Source organism: Gymnogyps californianus, chromosome 1 (genome assembly GCF_018139145.2).
Source record: "Gymnogyps californianus isolate 813 chromosome 1, ASM1813914v2, whole genome shotgun sequence".
Classification (NCBI taxonomy): domain Eukaryota; kingdom Metazoa; phylum Chordata; class Aves; order Accipitriformes; family Cathartidae; genus Gymnogyps; species Gymnogyps californianus.
In genome coordinates, this window is record NC_059471.1 from 41153126 (window position 1) to 41176596 (window position 23471).

The 23471-nt window shown below is 35.7% G+C and overlaps 1 protein-coding gene across 6 annotated transcripts in view; it reads right to left on the reverse strand.

Moving 5' to 3' along the window:
* The window catches only part of PCDH9 (protocadherin 9), a 688564-nt gene that overhangs the window by 389070 nt on the left and 276023 nt on the right, over positions 1-23471 (reverse strand). Inside the window, exon 2 of one of the 6 annotated variants that reach the window (XM_050901173.1) lies at positions 2648-2713. The exons of 4 other annotated variants lie outside the window; for them this stretch is intronic. In XM_050901173.1, coding sequence (XP_050757130.1) covers positions 2648-2713 — 66 coding nt within the window. Of the gene's footprint in view, positions 1-1671; positions 1699-2647; positions 2714-23471 lie in introns of all 6 variants that reach the window. One more of the 6 variants, XM_050901157.1, reaches the window with a different exon arrangement.

Sequence of the window (23471 nt, forward strand, 5' to 3'; positions counted from 1 at the left end):
CAAGAACTTCTGCATCTAATCTTTAGGTCCAGCTACCATCAACATTAAAGGCAATGACTAAAATTTAACTTCAAGAAACAGAAAATCCATTAGGTCTGAAACTTGTTTTAAGAGGGTTTTTTAGATTCTACTACATACAATGTTAATGGAGATTTGCTTTGCCGAGAATCCTTTAGAAAGAGGCTGTGTAATTGCTATTTAGATGAGCAAAGTACTCACAGGTAATTCAACAGTTTTTTAAAAAGCAAGAATACAACACATCTTTATTCATACTCAACAATGCATTGCAAAATGAGCAGTCCTCATTCACTCTACAGACCATCAGCATTACTTAGTTATTGCTCAGACTATGAAGATCTATCAATATTAAAATGATAAAAATATATTAAAATACTTTAAGTGTTTTCCATAAGTAAAGGGTTGGAGGATTTTTTCAAAGCCTAACATTCGCATAAATGGAAAAGAAGCTTTAATTAAACTGATTAGCCAGACTGCTGTTGTCAGCTAGAAAAAAAAGCCCAAAGTTTTCCATGCCCAATATCAGCTTGTAGAGGAAAGAGTATAAATTTTCACATTTTTTAAAAACCTAGAACAGGCATGAGAAATAGTTTACCCATTTGTTTAACTCTCTTGAAGTATTGAGCCTAGCTGAAAAGATTTGTCTGACAAAGAGCAACAATTCTTAGGGAAAGGCTGAGAGACTTCCATAAAATCCTCCAGAAATTAGCTTAAAAGCTTAGAACTTTCTTCCTGTTTAGTTACTTTAGAACTTACTTTCTAGTAATTAACATCCAACTTCCATGAAAAAGATTTCCCTAACACCTGTAACTCTTGAAAGACCAGCTTTTACAATGTAATGTATAGAATAATATACTTTCCCTCAAAAAAGTGGACTCAACCACGAAGCATTACATATATATTGTTCTTACAGCTTTAAATAAAACAGTACGTAAGGACTCTTTATTTTGTAATTAATGTCCAATGAAATAAAATATTAGAAATGACAGCTTCTGCTAAAACATTACACTCCAGTACTGATACAAAAAAAGACATCCCAAAACTGAGCTAAGAGCTTAAGTGCATGTTTAGTCTCATATGGTACTCCGCTGCCTGAATCCACCACAGTGTGGTCTAACCATTCTCCATTACCTTAATAAGGATTTATATATAGCTATAGGCACCTAAATTTCTAGTATCTGGAGCTGAATAGAATAGAATAGAATAGAATAGAATAGAATAGAATAGAATAGAATATTTCAGTTGGAAGGGACCTACAATGATCACAGTCCAACTGTGAATCCCACCTATTATTGTTCTCACTTTAAATTACTTTGTCCTAACTGTGTAAAATGGCTTTTTTCATTCAAAATTTCCTTCAAAATTCTTGTGTTACTGAATTAATATATAACCTATATATAACCAGCATCCTCTATCATTAGAGAGGAGATAGATAAGATAGATATCTAGATTTATGTATCTATATCAATTTTATAGTACACTAATAGATATTCAACAAAGTTTATTCAGAATATTTTACACTAAAAAAATGAAAGCGATTCCCTTATCTCTGAAATGTCTATATTGAGGCTAAAATAGCCTACTATTTAGGCTAAAAAGTCAAATACTCAGTAGGTAAGTAGAAAATATAGTTTTAAATGTAATGTCTGATACTGGAAACTCCAGTTTCCAGGAAATTTTCTTCTTCTGATGTAGCTTAAAGCAAGTGCCACAGAGTGCTTAGTTTTGGGGAAAGAGCCCTATATTATAAAGGAAACAGCTTTTTACTGTAATCTTGTAGTTTGAATGGTTGAACAAATGTAATTAAATGTATCATCAGATGCAACTAAATTTAAATTGCATTTATTACTTTTAACCTTTAAAACAATTGGAAGTTCTGAACTTCTACATGGAGTTTTCTGGTATCAATTTTGGAGAGACTCTCTTTAAAAAGCACAAATAGTGGACAGATACTACAGTCCTTTATTCCACACAAAAAACTCAGCATGGAAACCGACGGACTAGACTGGAGTTCTGCACAGAGAAGAAACTATGCATCTAAATAGACTATGGCTCCTCCTTACTGCAGGGCTTTTGAAATCAAAGCATTGAACTCTGGTTCTTCTCTGATTACTGCTTCTGAAAGTGGAGGACAGACAGCATCTGCCAGACTCATTTTCTTAGACGTCCACATGGTGCTCAAAAGGAGATTGTAATTTTCCTTGGCTTACTGTGTTGGAGTCCAGAGCAAGCATTAAACAAGACTAACAAGAGGATGCCTGGAGAAAGGTACTATTCAGTAGGCCCACCTGTGAACCATGAATTGATCTGATGGGCAATAGCTAACCGCTTGCTTGTCTGAGTAAAGGTAAGAGAAAAGGTCTTACTATAACCTTCAGCTGAGCAATTCTCTCTTCCCCATGTCAGATGCTACCGCACAGTTCTAGTTCACTACAGGCGTTACTTCAACTTCACACCTGTGTGACAATATTGAAAAGAATGGAAACACACTTGCATAAATTTGCAGTAATGCACTTCTTACGTGCCCTGCAGTAGTTTTGCCTATTGAATTCAGTGACAGCAGTACCCAAAATACCTATCTTAAAATTAAATGTTTATTTTATTTATTTCAGTGGATCTGATATCTTACCACCCATGGTTTGTCAGGTACCCAAATCTCCCACAAGTACTTCGGCATATCTCCAAAATTCAGTGCCTAAAAAGCAATAATATTTAAATAAAAAAGATGTGTCATTCTTACTACAGATCTTCAGATGACCCACCTCCCCAATGGCCCCATATTGGTAATATAGAAAGCAAAATGTGAGCAAATTTCTCCTGAAGATAGATAAATAACTTTTTATGAGGGTTCACAAACTTCAGAGGCCATAGCCTAATGTTACCAAACACATGCGTGATAACATTTAAAATGCTACATCAAACATCAGTTTGGTTTCTGAAGGCTGATTGTATAACATTTTGCTGCAGCCAAGCAACAGATTTTCAGATGGGTTTTTATTGTTCTGTTTAGTGAACTACCAAGTGAAATCGCTGTCTCATAATAAGAAGAAACTTTTTTTTTTTTTAGTTTAATGCACTATTAAGCTTTTTATTAAGATATTATTAATCAACCCTGAGACTCTAAAAAGCAAAACCAGCAGATTTTTAAAACTGCAATTAAAGCTGTGTTTAATGTGGGAGCATTAATGGATGTTCATGCTCTGTTACTAACTGCTGAATATAAATAACACTATGTACTTCAGGTTCCCTCCTGAGTATAATACTCAGACACCCCAAAATATCATGCCTCCAAGGACTCGAGTCATAAGGACTCTGTGTGTATGTGACTGTAAGAGAACTGTGGAGGGAAACTTCAGTAGGTTACCAAGTTTGCAGAACCTTCAAAACTGCCTATTCCTAGAGGAACTGAATTGGTTATCCAACCTGACAGCAGAATAGTACTGCAATAATTCTGAACAATCTACGTCAGAGCAACACCTGCATCTGGAAGGGCAGTCAGAAACTCAGGTATCAACCCAGCAGTAGGCCTTTGTACTGTTTATTTGAGAAAAGAAAGCTTCCCAGAGAGAGAACATTACATTAAGAGTAATGTTTCTGGAAAGTCGGACAATTTCAAATCCATTCTCTGTAGAGTAATAAGCTCAAATTGCAAACAAGCACTCTGTGCATCATATTCAGAAAGGACATTAGTATTCTGTACAGAATGTTTTATCCGCTCCTTTACCATCGTGCAGTGAGCAAAATCCTCAGAAAACTTTACATCAAATAGTACTTTTACTCGTAATGGAAAACACATGTCTCTTCCAAAGTACTCCCAACAGGTACCTCAGATATCTCACACAAGTTCTGTGTTCTTGGAGAATTATATCACAGTTCTGAAAGCTTTTTCAAGAAATCCCCCTGAAAGCAGAAAGTCATCTTAAGTATTTTATCTACCAAAAATATTCTCCTCTGATATCTGAAATCACATTTCCAACTAACTTCAGGAAGTCCCTTCTTTGTCATCTAAAATTTCATTTGAAGAAAAACAAAACCAAAATGCTTTACACAAGCAGAAATGTTATTTGGTCTTACACTCTGAATGAAAAGGCACTTACACAGTCCATGGAGATTAATAAGTATAGCTTAACAGAAAGGTAAAAGCCACTGAGAATGCCTCATTTAAAAATATGCCTGTATCTCCTCTGATATTTTACATATGATTGTTTTCCTCATTTACATGAGTACAAATGAAGAGCAATTCACCCAAAGGCAATAGAATTAAACTGGTAAAAAAGCAAAGGTGGCATCCCTGTGGATCAAGCTCTCTTTTTAGAATGTATATTGCACAGTTTTATCCACCTTGATAAAGTGATGAGTTTTTGAAGGCAGACTCCGTATTACCAAATACCTTCTTACTTGTTAGAAAGTCACCTTTACAGAAATAAGTCACCTTTGCAGAAATAATAAGTATTGTTTCCTGAAAATAATTGGAAAGGAAACACAAGAGTAATTTCAATAACAACAAATAACGAATGTTTCCTCCATCCTCTTTGCTAGTTGAAAGCTTAGAAAGACGATCAAAATAAAACAGGAAGGAGCGGGAATAAAATCTCATTCATATAACAATTTCAGATTGAAAAGACAAATGCATGGCATCATTAAATACGATGCCTTTTTTCTACATAGCTACTTTCTCAAAAAGCAGACTACTGCTATATCTGAAGTGAAATATGTCTGTCTCACTTTGCCTTGCTTTTGGGAATGGTTAAGATCATTACTTATTGCAAGGCCAGCAAAGAGAACCAGGGAAGCAACAGCTTTGCAACAACTTCTCTGGCTCCCCATCCTTCTACAGCTTCCCTGTGCCCTCCAGCACGTGGCAGAAAGCTGTAAAGAAAGTGGTTCCTGCTCTCAGTCTTACAACCAGTGGCAATTCCAACTGGAATTAAACTTGGACCATACTCTTCACCCAAATAAATTACAGCTAGAGGCTGAGGGAAAAAAGGTTTTAATATGGGGTAGGGGGCAGGGGAGGGAAGAAAAAAAAGTAGCTATAAGGAACGAGTAACATGAAACATATTTTTAAGTATTATAAAGAATGGTTTGAAGTTTTAACAGATGAGTCCCTTGTCCCTGAGGTCAGTGTAGAAAGTACTCCCATCAGCTGACGACCTAAATTCATGATTCCCGAAATGGCTCATGACTGCCATACATATAAAATTCAGGGTTGGATTCAAGAGATCTTAAGTATATATAGCTTCTTCCCTAAAAGGTGTTCAAAAGTCAACATAATTTAAGGTATCATAAAACATGCAAGATTTGTTTCTGTAAAACTTAGTGCAGTTTTATCTTTTTCTTTCCAACTGTTTCTCTATTTCATGAGCTGACATTGGCAAAATCCTTCAACCAAAATGCACACTGGCTTTTTATTTCATTTATCATCCAACATTTACAAACAAAAATGTTGTGGGAATATCTGGAGCTAAACAGTTTGGATGGAGGAGGGAAATGACAAAGTCAGCATCATAGATGAGACTGCAATCCAACAGCAAGGAAGATAACACAGAAAAAACTTGCCAATTGCTTTTTCCCAATAAAATGAACAGATAGAACCACAGACCTCTAAGAGTAATGAAAACAACCTACTGTGTCATCATTTTATGCAAGAAAGGGAGAGAGAAGATTAGCCTAAAACTCCTACAATAATATGGATTTTTTCAGCTGACAAAAGCAATACTATATAAAATCTTTTCTGTGCTTTATTTCTAATTACCTTCTATCCTTTAATGAACAAGAAAGCACTTGATCTTGAAAGTCCTTGTGCAGTCAAAACTCCCACTAAAATTAATGGGATGTTTTTTCCAGCCTAAGAGCTCTGAGATCAGTCCTCAAACTTAGCTCTTTCTAAGCTTCTTCCATTAATCAAACTTCTTCATTTTTTCCTCTCCTTTTCTGCTAGGATCATATATTAAAAAATACAGACACCAGAAATCATAACCTTGCCTGAGGAAGAAATCCTGCTGTACTTTGTTACTCTCAAAAGTTTAGCTCACTTTCACAAGTAAAACCCCAATTCTGAAGAACCTTGGTTACCTGGACACCAAATACTTAATTATGGCCTCTTCAAACAGTTCGTACAGATGTTGTCGCATAGTGCCTGTGGAAGTTAAGCTGTTTGAATTACACAACTGAAATGTGTGTACACAAATTTTCTAATCAGGCAAACCTCTCTGAAACTAATAGACCAAAACATAAGGGACTCTGAACAGCGTCGTTTCTCACTCCCAGCAAATAAGGAGTTAAGGGACTGAGGTTCTATGCCCATTTCTCCCATCTAGCCTCAGACAACCTGCAACATATGTGTGACATTTCAGTGCCTAAAAGGAATAAAATTAAATCCTTATTTGTATGCCTCAATAAATCACTGATTTGCAGACTGTTGGTCACTCATTTCAGGAAAATTACAATTCTTACACAGTTTAAAAAAACCCAACAACACAACAAAACCTAGCAAGAAATTTCTGTATTCAAAAGAATTTACTGTCTTTTTGGCTGTAATACAGTAGCATCATTACCCCACCATAATTCTCAATTTTCTCCCACTGAAATAGTATAGGAGGCTCTTGCACAGAAATAAAAATAAAATACACCACAACCTGTCAAATCAGGTAGTACTAACAACAGTGTCCTAAGAAAAACTATGAGACTTGTTTATGGCCGATCATTAATAGGCCTTAGCAAGGATAATTTCCTTTGTCCATTTTTACACTCCAACAGCACAGTAGTGTATATGTATGAGAGAAGTGACAGGACAGCACAGCATTTAATTGCTCATTTAGAGAGCCTGTGAGAGGCTGTACTGCACCGGCATAGAGTCCAGAAATGATACAGTTCTGCATGGATTCTTACATAGGATTATATCTTCCTGTGAAGATGCTGTAATATCTGTGAAGATTCTGTAACATTGCCTTCATTTATGAAGAATTCAAGCATAATGAACTACTGATCTTTTAATTACAGTGAAGAAATAAAAGATCCAGCAGATGACAGAAAGAAGGAGAAATAAGGATGATGGACTGATTTGCACTTTGACACATTAATACATATACACACAAAATACCTCCACAATAAACATTCAGTTGAAGAAGCAGCACCAGATAAGTCCTTGCCAACCCACTGGGTTCTCTTCTTTGCCAGCTGGCATGGTTTAAATTGACTTCAGCATTCTTTTGCCTACAGCTTGCCTTTATTTTTAAATGCTGTAATTTACAGAACTTGAAAATGCACAGAAAAATATTAAATAAATAATACCTGCTGGTGATGGTTGCTCATCATGGAAGAGGAAAAAACCGCCAGAAAGCAAAAGCAGTAACTACATCAGTTACAGAGATAAGCAATTTTGCTTGTTTTCAAAAACAAAACCAACAAAAAAACCCACACAGGCACAGTCACTTTCTAAAGGATGAAGTAAAACCTTAAAAGGCAAATTGTAATTTATTAAAAACAATGAAAGTAAGAATATAATGTCAGTGTTAGAACTGAAAGGTTCACATGCAATTATTTTGCTGTGTGAGCAATCAAGTATGGTTTTAGAAAGACAAATGAACACTTTGTTAGATAAAGAAACCAAGTACATTTTTCACTGCCTTTTTTTTTTTTTTAATCTACTCTAGAATCTGTCTGAAAATCTAGTAAGAGAAATGTCTTGGAGATCACAGAGAAATTCTACCCCATCAGAAGAAAGCAAAAAGAGACTTCAGAATATGATTTCAGTTCTCAAAGCATGTGCGCTCCCCCATGCAATCTCTGTATTTGCAACATAATACTCTACGCTATCAAAATTTTACTGTTAGAGTCATGTCTCTTAGTCATCATTGCCTCACAGACCTATATTCCCTGCCTTTGTCCCAGACTCCTTTGTTAGGTAAGTCTCTGGTACTTGACTAGTAACTGTTAAAATGAGATGTAAAGAGGAACTAACACTGCAAAGACAGTACAAACATAACAGCAAGTTCACCTTTGATATTCTACAGTGAATTCATTGCTCTCATCTATTTATTGTCTATGTAATGTCTAATTAACGCTGATCTGATGTGAGACCATTTGACAGGTATAAAACTTTATCACATGTAAGGTACTGAATATATAATTTCAACAGAAGACTTTGCTTATTTTGAACACAGACATCTAGATGCAATCCACACAGAAGGACAACATAGTCCAATTATTAACTAAAAACCTCTTGGCATTTCTAGTACAGTGCAATTCTTTACGGCTGAAATGGATCTGGACTGACTGTTAATGATGACAGTTTATAACTGGTTTCAGCCATAAAAGATTATATTATCATCCTGCATATATCAAATTATTGTGGTTTTTTGCTTCTTCAGTGTTCCCTAAAATTATGATCTGTGAAGCCTTCCATCCTCATCCCAAGGGCAAAGGAAAGACATGGTCCTATAAGACAAAGAATAATGTGTGGTTCTTGAGAAACAGATGACCACTGTTTAGGCTTGTGTGGATTACTCCTACATGAAATAAATTGGTGGTTTCAATTTAGCTCAAAGTAGATGTGATTTATCTATGAAAAAACACAAGTAGACTACTTATTGCTAACTCTAAGGTCAAAAAGATCAAAGATTCAAACCACTACCTGACTAACAGTGACTGGCTCTTTGCACTGCTGTTCATTGCACTGCACCTATTCTGTGGATACACTGTGACAAAAGTGGATGATTAAGGTCTACATATCACCTCTCATGACTGTGAAACCCTCTTCAGGTGAAACTACAGAAGGGTAAATTATATGAAAGCACAGCAACATCCAGGGGACAGATTGTTTCAGTAGCTGCAGCATTAAGTTAGCAAACTGTATGCAATGGGAGAAAGAAAAAAGAGCACATTTTTGTACTCTCCAGATATTTCTAAATGCTAAGTGACAGTATGCTAAAAAAAAAAAAAAAAAAGAAAAAAGAGAAATGAAATAGAATCTCTCTTTAAAAGCAATAAAATCTCTCTCTCATTTTCTCTTTCTCTCAGAGGCAGCATATTATGTTGCAAAGGACAATCCTTTATACCTCAGAAGAGGACTCTAGTCTGGTGGGAAGACTCTTAGTCATGCAAAGCTACATTTTACTAAAATCCCAAAGGTAGATGTGATTCAGCTTTGAAATTGGCACTATCATTCAATGTACTAATTTTTTCCAAATTTAATGCTTTAACTTCAATCCTGTGAATTCTATAAGCTCAAATCCATGCTGGGAATAAACATACACACTGAGACTTTCTGGTAATGATTTGCACAGGTAGCACTGCAATTCTCTGTTATGAAGTGAACAAATTATGAAGGGAGCAGCAGCCTTCTGGTTGAGGAGGAAGGGTACAGTTAATTATTGTTGCAATTCAAAGAAAGTAAGTGTAAACTTCTGACAATAGTCAGAAGAAAATCATAAGGAGTTTATTGTGATCAGTTTATTTTTCTCACTATAAAGAATAGTGATAAAGTATTCCTAATGAAGACCATCAGGATATCAAAGAAACAAAGGAATGCTTGAAAGAAACTTCAGAAGTTACCCTGATTACAATGCCTAGGATATGATTGACTGAGCCCACTGTTAGTAACTTTTCCCTTTCACAAACTGAAAAAAATATTTTGTCAAGATTTACATAAAGAACCTACATTGTTACAGACATTCCTATTCAATTATTCATATACCTTGTTTCTAGTAAGTCTAATCTTATTTTCTCTTCTGTCTGAATGTCACAAATTTTATCCCAGTTCTTACACTGATGTTAATATTAGAAGGAGAGGAAGGGGTTGCGCTGAGGTTTAACCCATTACGTACTTAGTAATACAATTAACACAGCTGCCTGCCTAATCAGTCAAAGGCTGATTCATCCCCTAAGATATCTTAACTGATCTGTATTGATCCTGTTGTCATCCATTATCTCCATATTAAGAAAAAAAGAAATTACACCTTCCGTATTGCGCTTGTTCATAAACATGACTACCATTTTAAATAAACAATATAGTCTTAAATCTCTTTATTTTTTTTTCTAATTGTACAAAAGCCAAGATTAAAGTTAAAACAGAAGTCAATAAATAAATACTGTCTTTGCAGTAATTTGGATAGCAAACATGTTCCACTCATGTTAAAGAACAAGATAAAAAAGATTTTTCAACAAGATAATGCCAAACTGAACTCAAAGGTCTAAAATCTTGGCTTGTTATACCATCCCACACTAATCCTGACATTGCCAGCAGTTGATTTGTATCAGTGAGTATTACAATATAATGTAATTAGTAATGGTAATATTACCACAAATAGTATAAACAGCCCTGCTCTACTGCCTTTAAATTAGTTTTGTAAGCATGTTAATAACATACCATCAAGCATCAATACAAATCCTTGACAGTTTCTTGAAAAAAGATTATGCATGTCTAAGCAATTTTCTCATACACAGGTTTTCTTTAGAAAACATGTTGTCACTATTCCATTAGCTCAAAAGGGAGTGTATGCATAAAAGAATCTCTGCTAAAGAAGTCTGACTGCTAGCCAGGAAAGCATATGTTCAATAGTCTGTATTTACTGCTGGCTGGGATAGGGCTGTAGGTACCACAGCATCAAATGAATTTCTTCTTTAAAAGATGTCTAGCAGTGCAGTGAACGCTTTTCATTTTCAAAGGGGGAACCCTTTGAATGGCACAAAACCTCATTTTGACAGTATTTCAACAGGGACTGTTGGAATGAAAACAGAGTAGATTAACAGATATGTAGGGCAGACATCTTAGGTCTGATCCAAAGTCTCTGAAGTTCACCAGAATTTGGATGGTGTCCTAAACTCGTCACCTTCCTGAAACCATTAAAAAAGAACACACACACCCCCAAAAAAACCCACCAAAACCAAACCCAAAATGAAATTCATGTATTTTTGCTGCATATCCTACCATAATTTGAGGGTGCCCAACTCCCTACAGTCAAATGCTACATTATTGGCAAAGGTAGAAACATGGTCTGTAACTCAGTTTTCCAACTTGTATTATGCTGATCTGCCCTCTGGAAGTGCCACTCCTTTTACTATAGATGGAGCCCAGCGCAGGTGCTTGAACTTCAATGTCTATCATTCTGCTGTCGAAAAGTTCAGCAAGAGGAAATCTTATCATCATTGTTCAAAGATATTTTCCATTCCGTCAGACAGTTGGTTGATTTGATTCACTTTCCATTTTGTACAGAACTATTAGCTTAATAAGACATTCAGAATGCCAATAGGTATCCTTAACACTATGATATGAAGCATATAAGGTTAGAGAAAAGTCTGTTTTGTCAGGTTAAATTGTACAGAGATGGAAAACAGATTTTTCTCTAATCTCATTTTTTTAGAAACAGTGGAATCATTTTAACTCAGTGTTCTTCAAAAGTTTTTATGTCTATAGTCAATATCTTTCATGGAATATTTCAGTCCAAATTTTTACAGTTTGGTTACTGAAAGCAAAGATATAATGGAAGTGTGGGCCTGTTTTTATTTTTGGGGGGTGGGGGGGAGTGGGTAGTTGTGGTTGTTTCTGGGATTTCCTTTGAAGGTACACACAATCTTAACTATGGCTATTATTGGTGGAAATTTACATTCACAGGTATACTCACACAGTTTCTCTGAAAGAAATTTCATGTTACTTGACTGTATTAAGTATTTTCTATGTTTCTACTTATCAATACCTTCACAATCATTTTACTGAAATCATAATCTTGAGTAACAAAACTTGCCACTTCTGACTTTTAAATTTTACCTCTTGCTTGGCAAACCAAGACAATGGAAAAGATGGGTGAGCCACCCTAAACAGAATCCTTCCCTTGACCCTCAAATAAAGCTCTCTTGCCCTTACATAGATGGGTCAATCTTCTGTTTCCATTTCTGGGGCTGAGCTGAAATTTTACTGCTGTTTGCCCTGTTTTGATTTAATTTAATATTTTTACATTTTAAGTGGCTGATGTTTAACAATTAGCAATACTATGCTAAAATAAGCAACAATTTTAATCCTTGAATTCAGGGTCATCATGAAGTCATCCCTCCTGTAGTGAAGTATTCCACTTACAGAAGAGGAAAAAAATCCTTGAAGATCCCTACCATCTAAGGATTGCTTAGACTGTGAAAATTAGAGATCTATTACATCTTTCATTTCCATGGCAGCTGGCATGAAAATACAGAGAAACAAGGTATGACTCTTCCTTTCCCTCCCTTCGCCTAAGACAATCATATAGAACTAGGACTGACCAGGATGATAGCGTTTTGTGACTCAGTTTCAGTTTAAGCAGCCAAGATGAACCCCTTCATTACTCTTAAGCTACTGACAAAATATAAAAACCATTCACTTGATTAGTCTATTAACAACTTTAAAAAAAAATCAGTTGTGTAAGTTTTATATTACATTGACATTTAGTGTCCTATTGCAAATCCAATATTCCCTGATGTGATACAGAATCCTCTGATGTAATATAGCAGCTGATAACACAGCAATATATTTGAAGCTTTTATTAACTCTGAAATCCAACACAACTTTTTCATTATTTTTCATAAAATTCAATATTATTTTAAGAAAATATTAGCACACCGATGAATTTAGAATCCATTTTACCATGATAATTACTTACGTCAGATTTTACAAAGGTAGATTGCAGTTAGTGCTATGATACAGTTCCTATGTTTAATTACACAGAATCTTCTAAATTCTGAATTTAGGATAACAAAATAATTTAAGAAATCCTCAACTTAAAATACAAATGATCAGTTTAGTGCCAAAAGAAAATAATTTTACGAAGTCTGAAAGAATCTGTGAAAATCATGTTAGAAGTCAAAGACAGGGAAGGGAAATGTATAGATTAACTTTTTTAATTGCATAAATTTTGCCTAGTATGTTTTACTAAAAAGCATTTGCTGCAGCAGTATTGCACAAGGTTCTTCAAATTAATTATATGGATCATTCAACCAATTTTTTTACTCCTCAAACAAATTCTAACCACCAAGTATATCACAAATCTTTTTTCCCCACATAGCTTTTATTTGAAGTGTTATGTAAAGCAGGTCACCCTATGTTCTCTCTCTTTTATATACATATATTACTTATTTATTTGTATTTGGATAAGTAGAAGGAAGAAATCAAATTCCTGGCCTCCATTTGATCGGGGACTGGAGGAAAACCTCAACAGTTGAAAGCAAAAGACTAAAATTTGAGCTAAAGATCCACATTAAGCTGCCTGAGACTTTAAAATCCTCTGTGAAGATTAGGTACTACAGAGGAAGACCCTCTCACTTTTAAAAATTTCTAGCGTGATTTTCAAGCCAGCATCACTTATTTACTACTTCAGCATTAAATTACATAATCTATAGTAAGTACTATGATCCTAATTACAGCAGAGTCAGTCAGACCTTTTCAGAACTGCAGAAATTAGGAGAACTGCCTAGCTTCCAGGTCCAGACATGTACAACATAACTGGGTGCCATGACTAAGACAACCCCATCTCATCAGGTTTCTGCCTGACAGACAGTAACCTCAACTAGAAGGAAAAATAAAAAAAATAAAAAAAAACCAACAAAAACTCAAACAGCCATAAATATTTGAATGTGTCACGTGACAGGCAGTAGGTTGTTGGATCGGATGACCTCCAGAGGTACAGCCATACTGGTTCAGGTCAAGGACCTGTCTGGCTCAGTATCCTGTCTCCAACCATCTTGACAACTTCTGTGAAATGACTCAAACTCAAGAACACTCAGTTATCTGGATCTACAGTGGGTTTATTCCTTCACAGGTCTAAAAGAAATGTGTAATTTCTTGTGTGTATACATTATGCAGGATTGGTCATTCTTCTAGAGAAAAAACCAGGCAGTTCTTTATTTCAGAAAACAGACCCCAAACCAAAATTTACAACAAACAATTCATGCTGGTCCTAGGAAAAGCAAGACATAAGCAAGCATCCCTCAAGCTTTCTCCCAGCTTCTGATTATTTGAAAATCAGCCTGATAGTTATTTAGAAACCCACAAACTTTCTCAATAGTTCATACTTATTCAGGATAATTTCTTCAACAACTGATAGAAGTGATCATATGAGCAGAAAGAAATTAGCTAAAGCTGAACTGACCTATACAGGCACCTGTGAGGCTTTAGGGTGTGTTTTTGATTTGTCTGTTTCTAATTCTGTCTTTAATAATGGCTCCTACATAGTGACTCAAACTGCACGTATTTTGGACTCTTCACTATTACTCTTTAAGCATCTAGTAACAGAAAAAAAACAAACAAACCACGATTTTAAGAAGTCCAGTTGATACAAATAGTAGCAACATATTAATTTAGTATTTTGTCCATACAGTGATATTCTCACTATTACAGAGTTCAACAGAAAGATGCTACAGAATGTCTTTAGCTCAGAACACTACATTTCCCACTGTGTCTCCCATGACAACCAGGATCCTCTGAAAACAAACTGTACCACCAGAAGGCGTCAAGAGTAGTAGAAAGAATTTTCATTCTTCCTTCTGTTTCCTTCACCAGAAAAATTGAGCTTCAGCACTTTCGGAACTAAAAGCAAAATCTTAGTTTTCTCTTGCAAATTCCTACATACAAATGAATCAAGAATTGCATCAGCATACATTGATAAATATAAAGAAAAACAAACCTGACTACCTAATTCACTTGTTGTAATAGAAATCTTCAGATATCACTAAAATTGAAAATGCAAGCAACAGAGCAGGATACAAGGGCAGATACCAACAGAATTAAGCAGTTGCCATTTGCTAAACTCCAGAGTTTGGCAAACATTCACAAACCCCAGCCAAAGCTTTTTTAAGGGAATTTTTTCATTCTGTAAACTTTCATCGAGGTTTATGTGATCTCAGACTGCACTGCCACCAGAAAGACAGCCCTCACTTTTTTCTCTTTTGCTGGGCACATCCTTTGCTGTGTCAGTACTTAAATCACATAGCTCACCAGTTATGTCAGTTCCTTGAACTGACTAAAAACTAGACCTGCCTCCCCAAATTATTATTTTTCCCAGAACAGCTGAACAATCACTAGTTCTGACACAAGAGAGGTGGCAGGAACAGACAGCTGGAGGCAGGGAAAAGAGCACGACTTGCCTTTTTGGCAGTAGTGTGGTCAAAACTGATGCCGAGAGATCAAAGAGAAAGCTAGAATATTATATGACAGGAGCTGTATCTCATTCCGTATTCTTCTCCTGAACTGGAAGAGCATGAGATGAACATGAATTCCCATTAGAACTAGCTTTATTATACAGCCAGCTAACACCAGTACTTTTTCACTATCTGGAACAATGATCTGATGATTTATGGTATTGGAAGCTAGGCTATCATTCCACAAGGGGCACATTGAGCAGGAGCTTGACTTTTTAAAACTTAGGAAAACAAGTTCTTTAAAAGAACAAGTAGCCACAGAACCAGAGGATTTGGTCAGGAGCACCTGCCAAAGTAGTCACTTTGCTGTTCCCTTGGGAGCTATTAGAGAAAAGGTTCATCAGACATCTACCACAATAAAGCCCATAAAAGGTGCCTATATTGCATTTAAAGAAGGAAAGAGAGCCCAAACAAAGTGCTCATAGTAAACTATAACTGCTTGCTCTTCAGGTCTACCAGATGACTTCTAATTTCACATTAATGGGAGAGAAATCACAAAAAATAAAATGAAAATATGTCTCTATGAATAAAATGGATAAGCCATTTAATATTAATCCCGATTAACAAAACAGGGCAAAGAACCTTCAGGAATAAAAGGTAATGATTTTTCCTATCAGTGATCCACCCCTGACAATTACTGGAAGTGTAATTCTAGAAAATTCACTTAACTGAAATACTGCAGATTTAAACTGTTTGCCTTGAATATTTACTGAACAGGATCAGTAACCACTTCTTCAAATAAGTGCCTGGACTTGGAGACATACTGTGGTCTTTCCTTCCAGAAAGAGCAATTTGCAACAAAACAATCTTACAACTAAACTTTCAGGGTAGGTACATTTCTATAAGTTTTATAAAACTTCAGATTGCACTTGAAAACAGCAATCAAAACTTCTGATTTAGACCTTTCTTTTAAATCTTTTTTTTTTTTTAATGAAAAACTCAGATTGTACAATACTAGGGATTATTTAGGTGAAGATCCAAAAACTGACACAGTGAAGTACAGATGCATTTCAATCTCATTGTTAGTCATTATCCCTAATTCAGTGTCAGCCTTATTATCTACACATAGTTATTAAACTGATGTCTTCATAAATGCCATAATGACAAACATTGAATATATCCTAGAAATGTTAATGTATACTCAAATAATAAATGTATATCTGAAAAATAAACCATTTAAAGAATGTTTTCACATTTCCAGAAATTTGCACAGATCTTCTTCCCTCTCAACTAAAATAAGCTTTTGGCTTTTCCAGAAGTGGCTGTGAAAATAACTTGTGAAAGGTAGGTCCTCAGAACAAGAATTAGAAGAGGGGAGCCAGAACATCAGCAGCAGCCTGTGAAGTTAAATTCATTACCTACAAAACCCATACATCAGCAGTTATACCTAAACATTGTGTAAACTATGTATATGTCACCATTCTAAAAGTAACTTTCCAACCACTGGAAAAGGCAGTATTTTCAACCACTGAAAAAGGCAGTATGGATGTAAATAAAATCCCTATTTTATTTTTAAATCCAACATACTGCTTATCTTAAGTCATTTCACAGTGTCAAGGCCCTAAAGCATTCACTTCTGACTGAGGTTTGTTTTACTGTTTGAGATCTGAGCTAAATTAAACTCCACCATTTGATGAGCTGCACCAATCTGATCTTAGAGCTTCTGCTGTACAAATGCCCAATTCCCTTGCTTTGATCCCTTCTCTTGCTGAAACAGATCCAGTAATCTCTGTCGTACACTGAAACTAGCCTCAAAGGAGAAAGTATTTTCTATGGCAGTTCTAGGGAGACTGACACCATTGTTAGACATTACTAAGCCCTCAGATATTCAATCTCTTCCAAGTCAGTGAATTTAAAAAGAGTTCCTTGTAGCACAGGGTTCACTGTTTGATATTTTGCACTTGAATGTGTGCCAACTCACCTTTCAGCCCCATTGGTTACTAAGGTAAAAACATTTGTATGGTATTTGTTCATTTTTCTGAAATAGGAAGGTTATTTCTCAGAGTCTAACAACCTTCCCACATTGATGCGGCAGGAAGGTCTAGCATTCCTTTCAATTAAAATGCTGTGGTTTTCAAACTGAGTGAGAAATTTGATAATGTAGACAGTACATGTAAAGCCTGTGGCTTGCAAATGGCTGAGAACTTGCAATCCATCATCTAAAACAAAACCTATAAGAACTGTCCTAGCATGAAAGATATCTTTCCCAGAACTATTATCCATTGGCATCCTGCACCATTTCACACTGCTACACTGAGAAAATATGAAAGTATTCCCAAACCGTTCAGAGAATACAAATGCGTTTGGTCTTTGATTAATTGCATTAAACCCACAAATGTGAAACCTCCACACAGAGAAATGGGTGAATAGGACACTTTTTTCCTCTTTTATTTTTGTCTTGTTATAAAAATGTCACAGTTTTCACTTTTAGGAAAGATGCCAGCAATGCTGAAATACACTGAAAATGTCCAAGTGTTGGCCAGAATGAAAGTTTTGCCATGACTGTCAAGGGTTCCTATAAAGGATATTGGGGGTTGGGGGTTGTGGCAAAGAAAAGATGAAACTATGAGATTTTCAGGGTGATTTTTTATTGATAATACTATGCACTAAATTTCTTCTAAGAGTTTTGGGTTCTAACCTTTCCCATGCCCCCAGTATATCAATTCCCTTCTTGTCCCATTGAAATTAACCTATTTTTCAGTTTTCAGTTTCTCTTCGTATTATGTTCTGTCTCTTCAGACATCTTGGAAATCTGCTTATTGCACCTATGCCAGACACAGGAAATCTTACTGCGTTGCCTTGCAAATCAATCAATTATATTTTGCTAGCAGTGAGAACAGCAACCCAGAATGAGTAACATCTAATCCAAAATTAGCACTTTGAGTTTGATCTGTACACACTGAATTATTGAACTATAACAATTGACTAAGAGAATTTAAGAAGATATTAACATCTGTGACCATTTAATTAAATTTGTATGGATGGCATTCATCTGGTTTCTGGCCATACCAATATTGTGGGCCATTTGCAGCTGGAGGAGTCCTGTAGTGTGTGTCTATATTGTCAAAGAGAAGCAAGCACCTACCATAGATGAGATGGTAAAAGTCCTGATGGTAAAGGTCCTTTTTTTCCCCTCTAACTACAAATGCAGATGTCTGTACTTCAACAGAAATGTGAGAGGCAAAAAAAATAGGTTTGAGAGTGTTTACAAAATTCCTCATTGCAAACCATAACAAATTTTGCAAAGTCATTGAAAAGAAACAATTTACCAGAAACTAGCAACTGTGTTAATCAAATTTTACATATGATAATGCAATGCTTGGTAATCTACACTTTGGGCAATGTCATTGAAAGGGTTCAAAGTTCAGATATGAAAGCCTCTTAAATCAGATTTTTCTGAGAAACGTTCAGAATTAGAAGTGTCTTTTTTAGATGTACTGCCATATGTTTGCATATCTGTGAGGCAAGAGACGTAGTTTCTAGCGTATGTGTCCTAGCAAATTATTAAATGTAATGGGGTAGGGGAAAGAGTACACTGCAGACTACTTCAGAGTAACCAACTCCGCCTGTCATTTGACTGACTCAGAAAATAATAAGAAAAAAATAGGAGAGTATAAAAACCGAGTTTTCAGGAAATATATATGATTTGAGAACAATGACCTAATAGTCCAAGCCATTTGATCTATTAACAGTGTCTGGGTTACTGCAGAACCTCGAGGTCTCAGCCTAGACTGAAGTTCCAATGCTACAAGCAGGGTGACAACAGACAACAGCCTTGGGGAGGGGAGGGGGAAAGAAAGACAGAAGAAAAGTAGTATAACAGAAGGAGAACCTACACATGAAGAAATCACATGAATTACATTATTTTTACATGCAAAACTGTATTGTAGAGCCAGTATCTTGAATCCAGAACATTAGCCACAATAACATTCAAGATAACAGTTTTATTGCGAAAATGAATTGCTAAGATCAATTTACCTCAATATAAGAAAAAAATCACTTGTATCAAATTCAAATGAAGGGGAAGTTATGATGTAATTAACAGGCAAGAAATGATGTATTATTCACATCAAAATAAAAACTTACAAAAGCTTATGGACAATATTGACAAGTTGGATGTATCCGAATCCATAAGACCTGACAGGATTCTCCTGAGAGCGCTGTAAGGGCTGGCTGATGTAACTGTAGTCCACTGTCTATAACTTGCATGGCAATTAGATGAGGTCCCTGATGGCTGTAAAAATGCTATCATTACATTCATCCTTAAAAAGGCAAGAAAAATGACCCAGAGAATAATGATATGAGCCTCAGCTATGTCCCTGCCTACAGAAACATCATGGGATATGCCTCCCTGGAATCCTTTTTCAAGCACATGAGTACAAGAAGGTAATCAGGAATGTGCAACGTGAATTTACCAATAGTAAGTCATGCTTGACCAACCTGATTCCTCTGATGAAATGTTTGGCTGCAAAGAGCAGTGGATGTAACCTATATTGACTTTAGTAAGCCTGTAGATATTACATCCCACACTTTCTTCATATGAAAGTTGAAGAGGCATGGGCTAGAAAAAAGGATTGTTAGGTGGTATGAAAGTTGGTTGCATTGCCATGAAACCAAAGGCTGGGCATCTGGCTAACAGCTGGTAACAAGCAGACTATCCCAGTGGTTGATATGTGGTCCCACATTGTTCAACAACTTAATTTACAGACTGGACTATGACACAGACCACACCCTCAACAAGGTTGAAGATGGCAGTAATGTCAGGCGAGCGCTTGACACAACAACTAGAAGAGACTTGATCCAGAAGAACCTGGATAAACTTGAGGACTGGGCCAACAGAAAACTTATGAGACTTAATAAAGAAAAATGCAAAGTTCTAAGAAATAACCCTATGCAGACTGGAAAGTGGTTGGATGAATAACAGCCCTGCTAAAAGGGGTCTGAAGTTTATGACTGATGTCAGGTGGAATGTGCATCTCAAGGCAAATAAGGCAAGCTGCGTACATTAGGAGCACTGTAGCTACAAGTTACTATCCCCTTTTACTCAGTATTGTTGAGATTGCATCAGTAGGGATGTTGAAAAACTCAGGAGATTGCAGCAGGTAATGTCAAGACTTGTGTATTATTATTACTATATTACTATTAATTGTTATTACATTTCTGTATTATTATTATCACTACACTTTTTAAAAAGGTGATTATTCAGAAAGGGTAAAAATAGGTAACTGATCTTCAGTCACTGATGTATGACAAATAGATGGGAACCATACTTTAAGTCATGTTCCAGGACCAAGAAAAATGCCTGTTGTGTCTATGTGGCCTCTCTCAACATCTAACAACACTATCAGTATTTTGCACTACTATTTTAGAAACTCCAGGACATGGATGCATAAGGATAGATAGATGGTAACTGAAAATACCATGTAACCATACTGACAAGAGGCTTGTAGTTCATATACCGTAATTTGCACCTCCACGAGATTTTTTGGGTAGGGGGATATTGAAGGCAAGGGAGTGCAGAAGGGGAGGAGAGTTATTAATAAATCAATGAAGGCTGACAACAACTGTTTTAGGACTTATAACCTAAAAAGAGCTATTTTAATCTGGAAATGAGTTTCGCATATATACAGAGAGAGAGGCAAGCATTTTCCAGATTTTCAGATAAAATATGGATGGTTGACAGCCTGCAAGATGATGATTTGGTTTGCCACCATCCATTGTACTTTGTTTCCATAACTTCATATTTCTTTTCCACAACTCAAAGTGCTTTCATTGGAAGTGAACAAGAACAGCATTTGGAGAGTGTCAAAATAGCTTCATTTGTCTAATGCTGTATTGTTCCATAAAATCGTACTTCCTTATAACTCATCAAATTATATTGATGAGAGTAGCAATGAGCAGAAGGACAAACTAGCAATTATATTTGCCAGGTAGCTTTAAATATTTAAAAACCGCATATGGAAAATTATATCACTACAAAGCAATACAAATAGGGGAAACCAAAATTGTCCTCAAAAATCTAATTGTAGCTGTTTATTTTAAAATGTATACTTACTAGAATGGTAACATCAGTAACACAGAACAAAAGATGTTAAGAAAACGGAAGGAAATGTAAGATAATCATGAGAAATTCATGCAATTGCAGCTACGTTTAGATGCCTTGGTTTGAAGATCATTCAGTGCAAATAAAAACAAACAAGTTCTGAGACAAAAGGCACAGCAGAGGCATGTGGAAATTGAAAAGATGGTTTGGATTGCACAACATCAGGAGGTGTACAATCCATGGTGGGCATGAGATGATTTCTCGGGGAGTTTTGGCATACCAGAACAGAATTCTTCCACTGTGCTCACTTGAAGAACTGAGAATGGGACAACTAGCACAGCTGCCTATAAAAAGATTTTGCTCTGTGAAAGTCACACAGAAGAGCATCACTTATGACAGCAATAGACTTGGAATATTTGTAGGAATTGTGAAACTACTGAACTGTCACATAATGCTGTCATGCAACAGATTTAATTTGCCTTTGTGAAAATTACAGAAATAACAGAAAGGAGAAATGAATGCTAGGCCAGCATATTAATAAAACAAAAAGAAAGAAATAAGGACAGGAGAGTTTAGGAAGAGGTTGAATGAATAATAAAGATCATGCTAGCCTAAGGCAAACAAGGTTTTCACATCTTAGAATGTGAAACTATTTTCTCATGTAGTTTATTTTCTTAAATATTCTTGAACCAAATAATTGTTTTCAGTTTCTTAAGAATTTTCTCATTTAAAAAAAAAGTATTTATTTTTTAATTTGTTGTTTTCTATATTTCTAAGAGTATCTTTATATATGTCAAGAGTTCAACACAAGATGGTGAACACACAAGTCTTCATCTGTATCTTAATTGAAAAGAATTCCAGTAAAATCAAAGGACATATGGAATAAAGAACTTATCTTGCTCTGAAACAAGACTAACAAATAATTATTAGATAGGGTTACATAATTTTTCATTTTGCCCTTGCCACTCTCTAAATTTAGTCACCTTCTACTTGCCTGAAACTTTCACCTACTTTTTCATAAAGTTTTCTTGTCTTGGGTCTACTGGAAGGAATTTTTCCTTGTTGATGCTTGAAAAAGTAGAAAAAAGACACAGCTCAAATATTTATTAATATGCCATAGGTGAAAGGAAAAACCAAAACATTTTTATAAAAGAAACATTCTTTTAAATTTTGCTACCCCTTCTTTTGAGGTGGTTTGGCCATGAAGCTGAAATCTCTTAGTGAGCTAGGATGCTGAGGGGTAGTATTTCTAAGCAACCTGATGGCTACTGCTCTTGAATTTATTGATTGAATAGCTAGCAGGAAGGAAAAAAAAAAAAAAAAAGAATAAGCTTTGAATATGCAATACAGTTGGGAGGGAGTTAGAAGTCACTGAGATATTGCCATTTGCAGAAGTATGCAAACATCTATAAGTGAAATTCTAACTGCATATCTAAAGAAAGAAACACCATTAGTGTTTGCTTTGAGTCCTGAAATTAAAAGACTAGAATGAATTGCAGGACGTCATCCCCTTGCTTCCTACTCCAGGACACAACAAACTCTGTCAACGGTTTTCTTAACTGATATTTATCAACTCTGCCCTTAATAAACCCCCAGTGATGACAAGTCTTCTGTCTCTCCAGGTAATCTGTTTTCAGATTATGATGCTTTACTACTATTATAGCAAAAAAGTTTTAACCTGAGTTTTCAATGCTGCAGTTTAAGCTAATTACTTCTTGTTGTATCCACCATGGACATAACACAGAGAACAGATTTTTCCTTCCCTATTTACAGTAGCCTTTTACATGCTAAACTTCCTGCATAGAGACAAATGTGATGCAGCCACATAGGGCCTGATTCAATGTCTGATAAACTCTGTACATAGACACTGCTCTAATCATTTATTATAAGTTGCGCCAGATATCCCATAGAGCCATTGCTGTATTTTTTCCAGCAGGAAAGGTAGAAGGAGAAAAACTTCTATTGTTATCTTTACTTGTATGAAACACTCAGATACCACAGTGATGAAAACCATATTAGAAGTTAGATAGGTTCCCTACTTTGTTTCAAGAATAATTTGCCCTGTTCCAAGAATTGCAATGGCAGCTGTTATTTCCTGGTCTTCCCAAACCAACCTGTAGAAATGTCACCTACATCAGGCTTTGCAATATGCACAGGGTAAGCTGTACCAATGAAATCTAATCAAAAAGCTATACTATATAAACAACCTGAAACAAAATTAATAATAAAAACAAGTTATTTAAAGAAA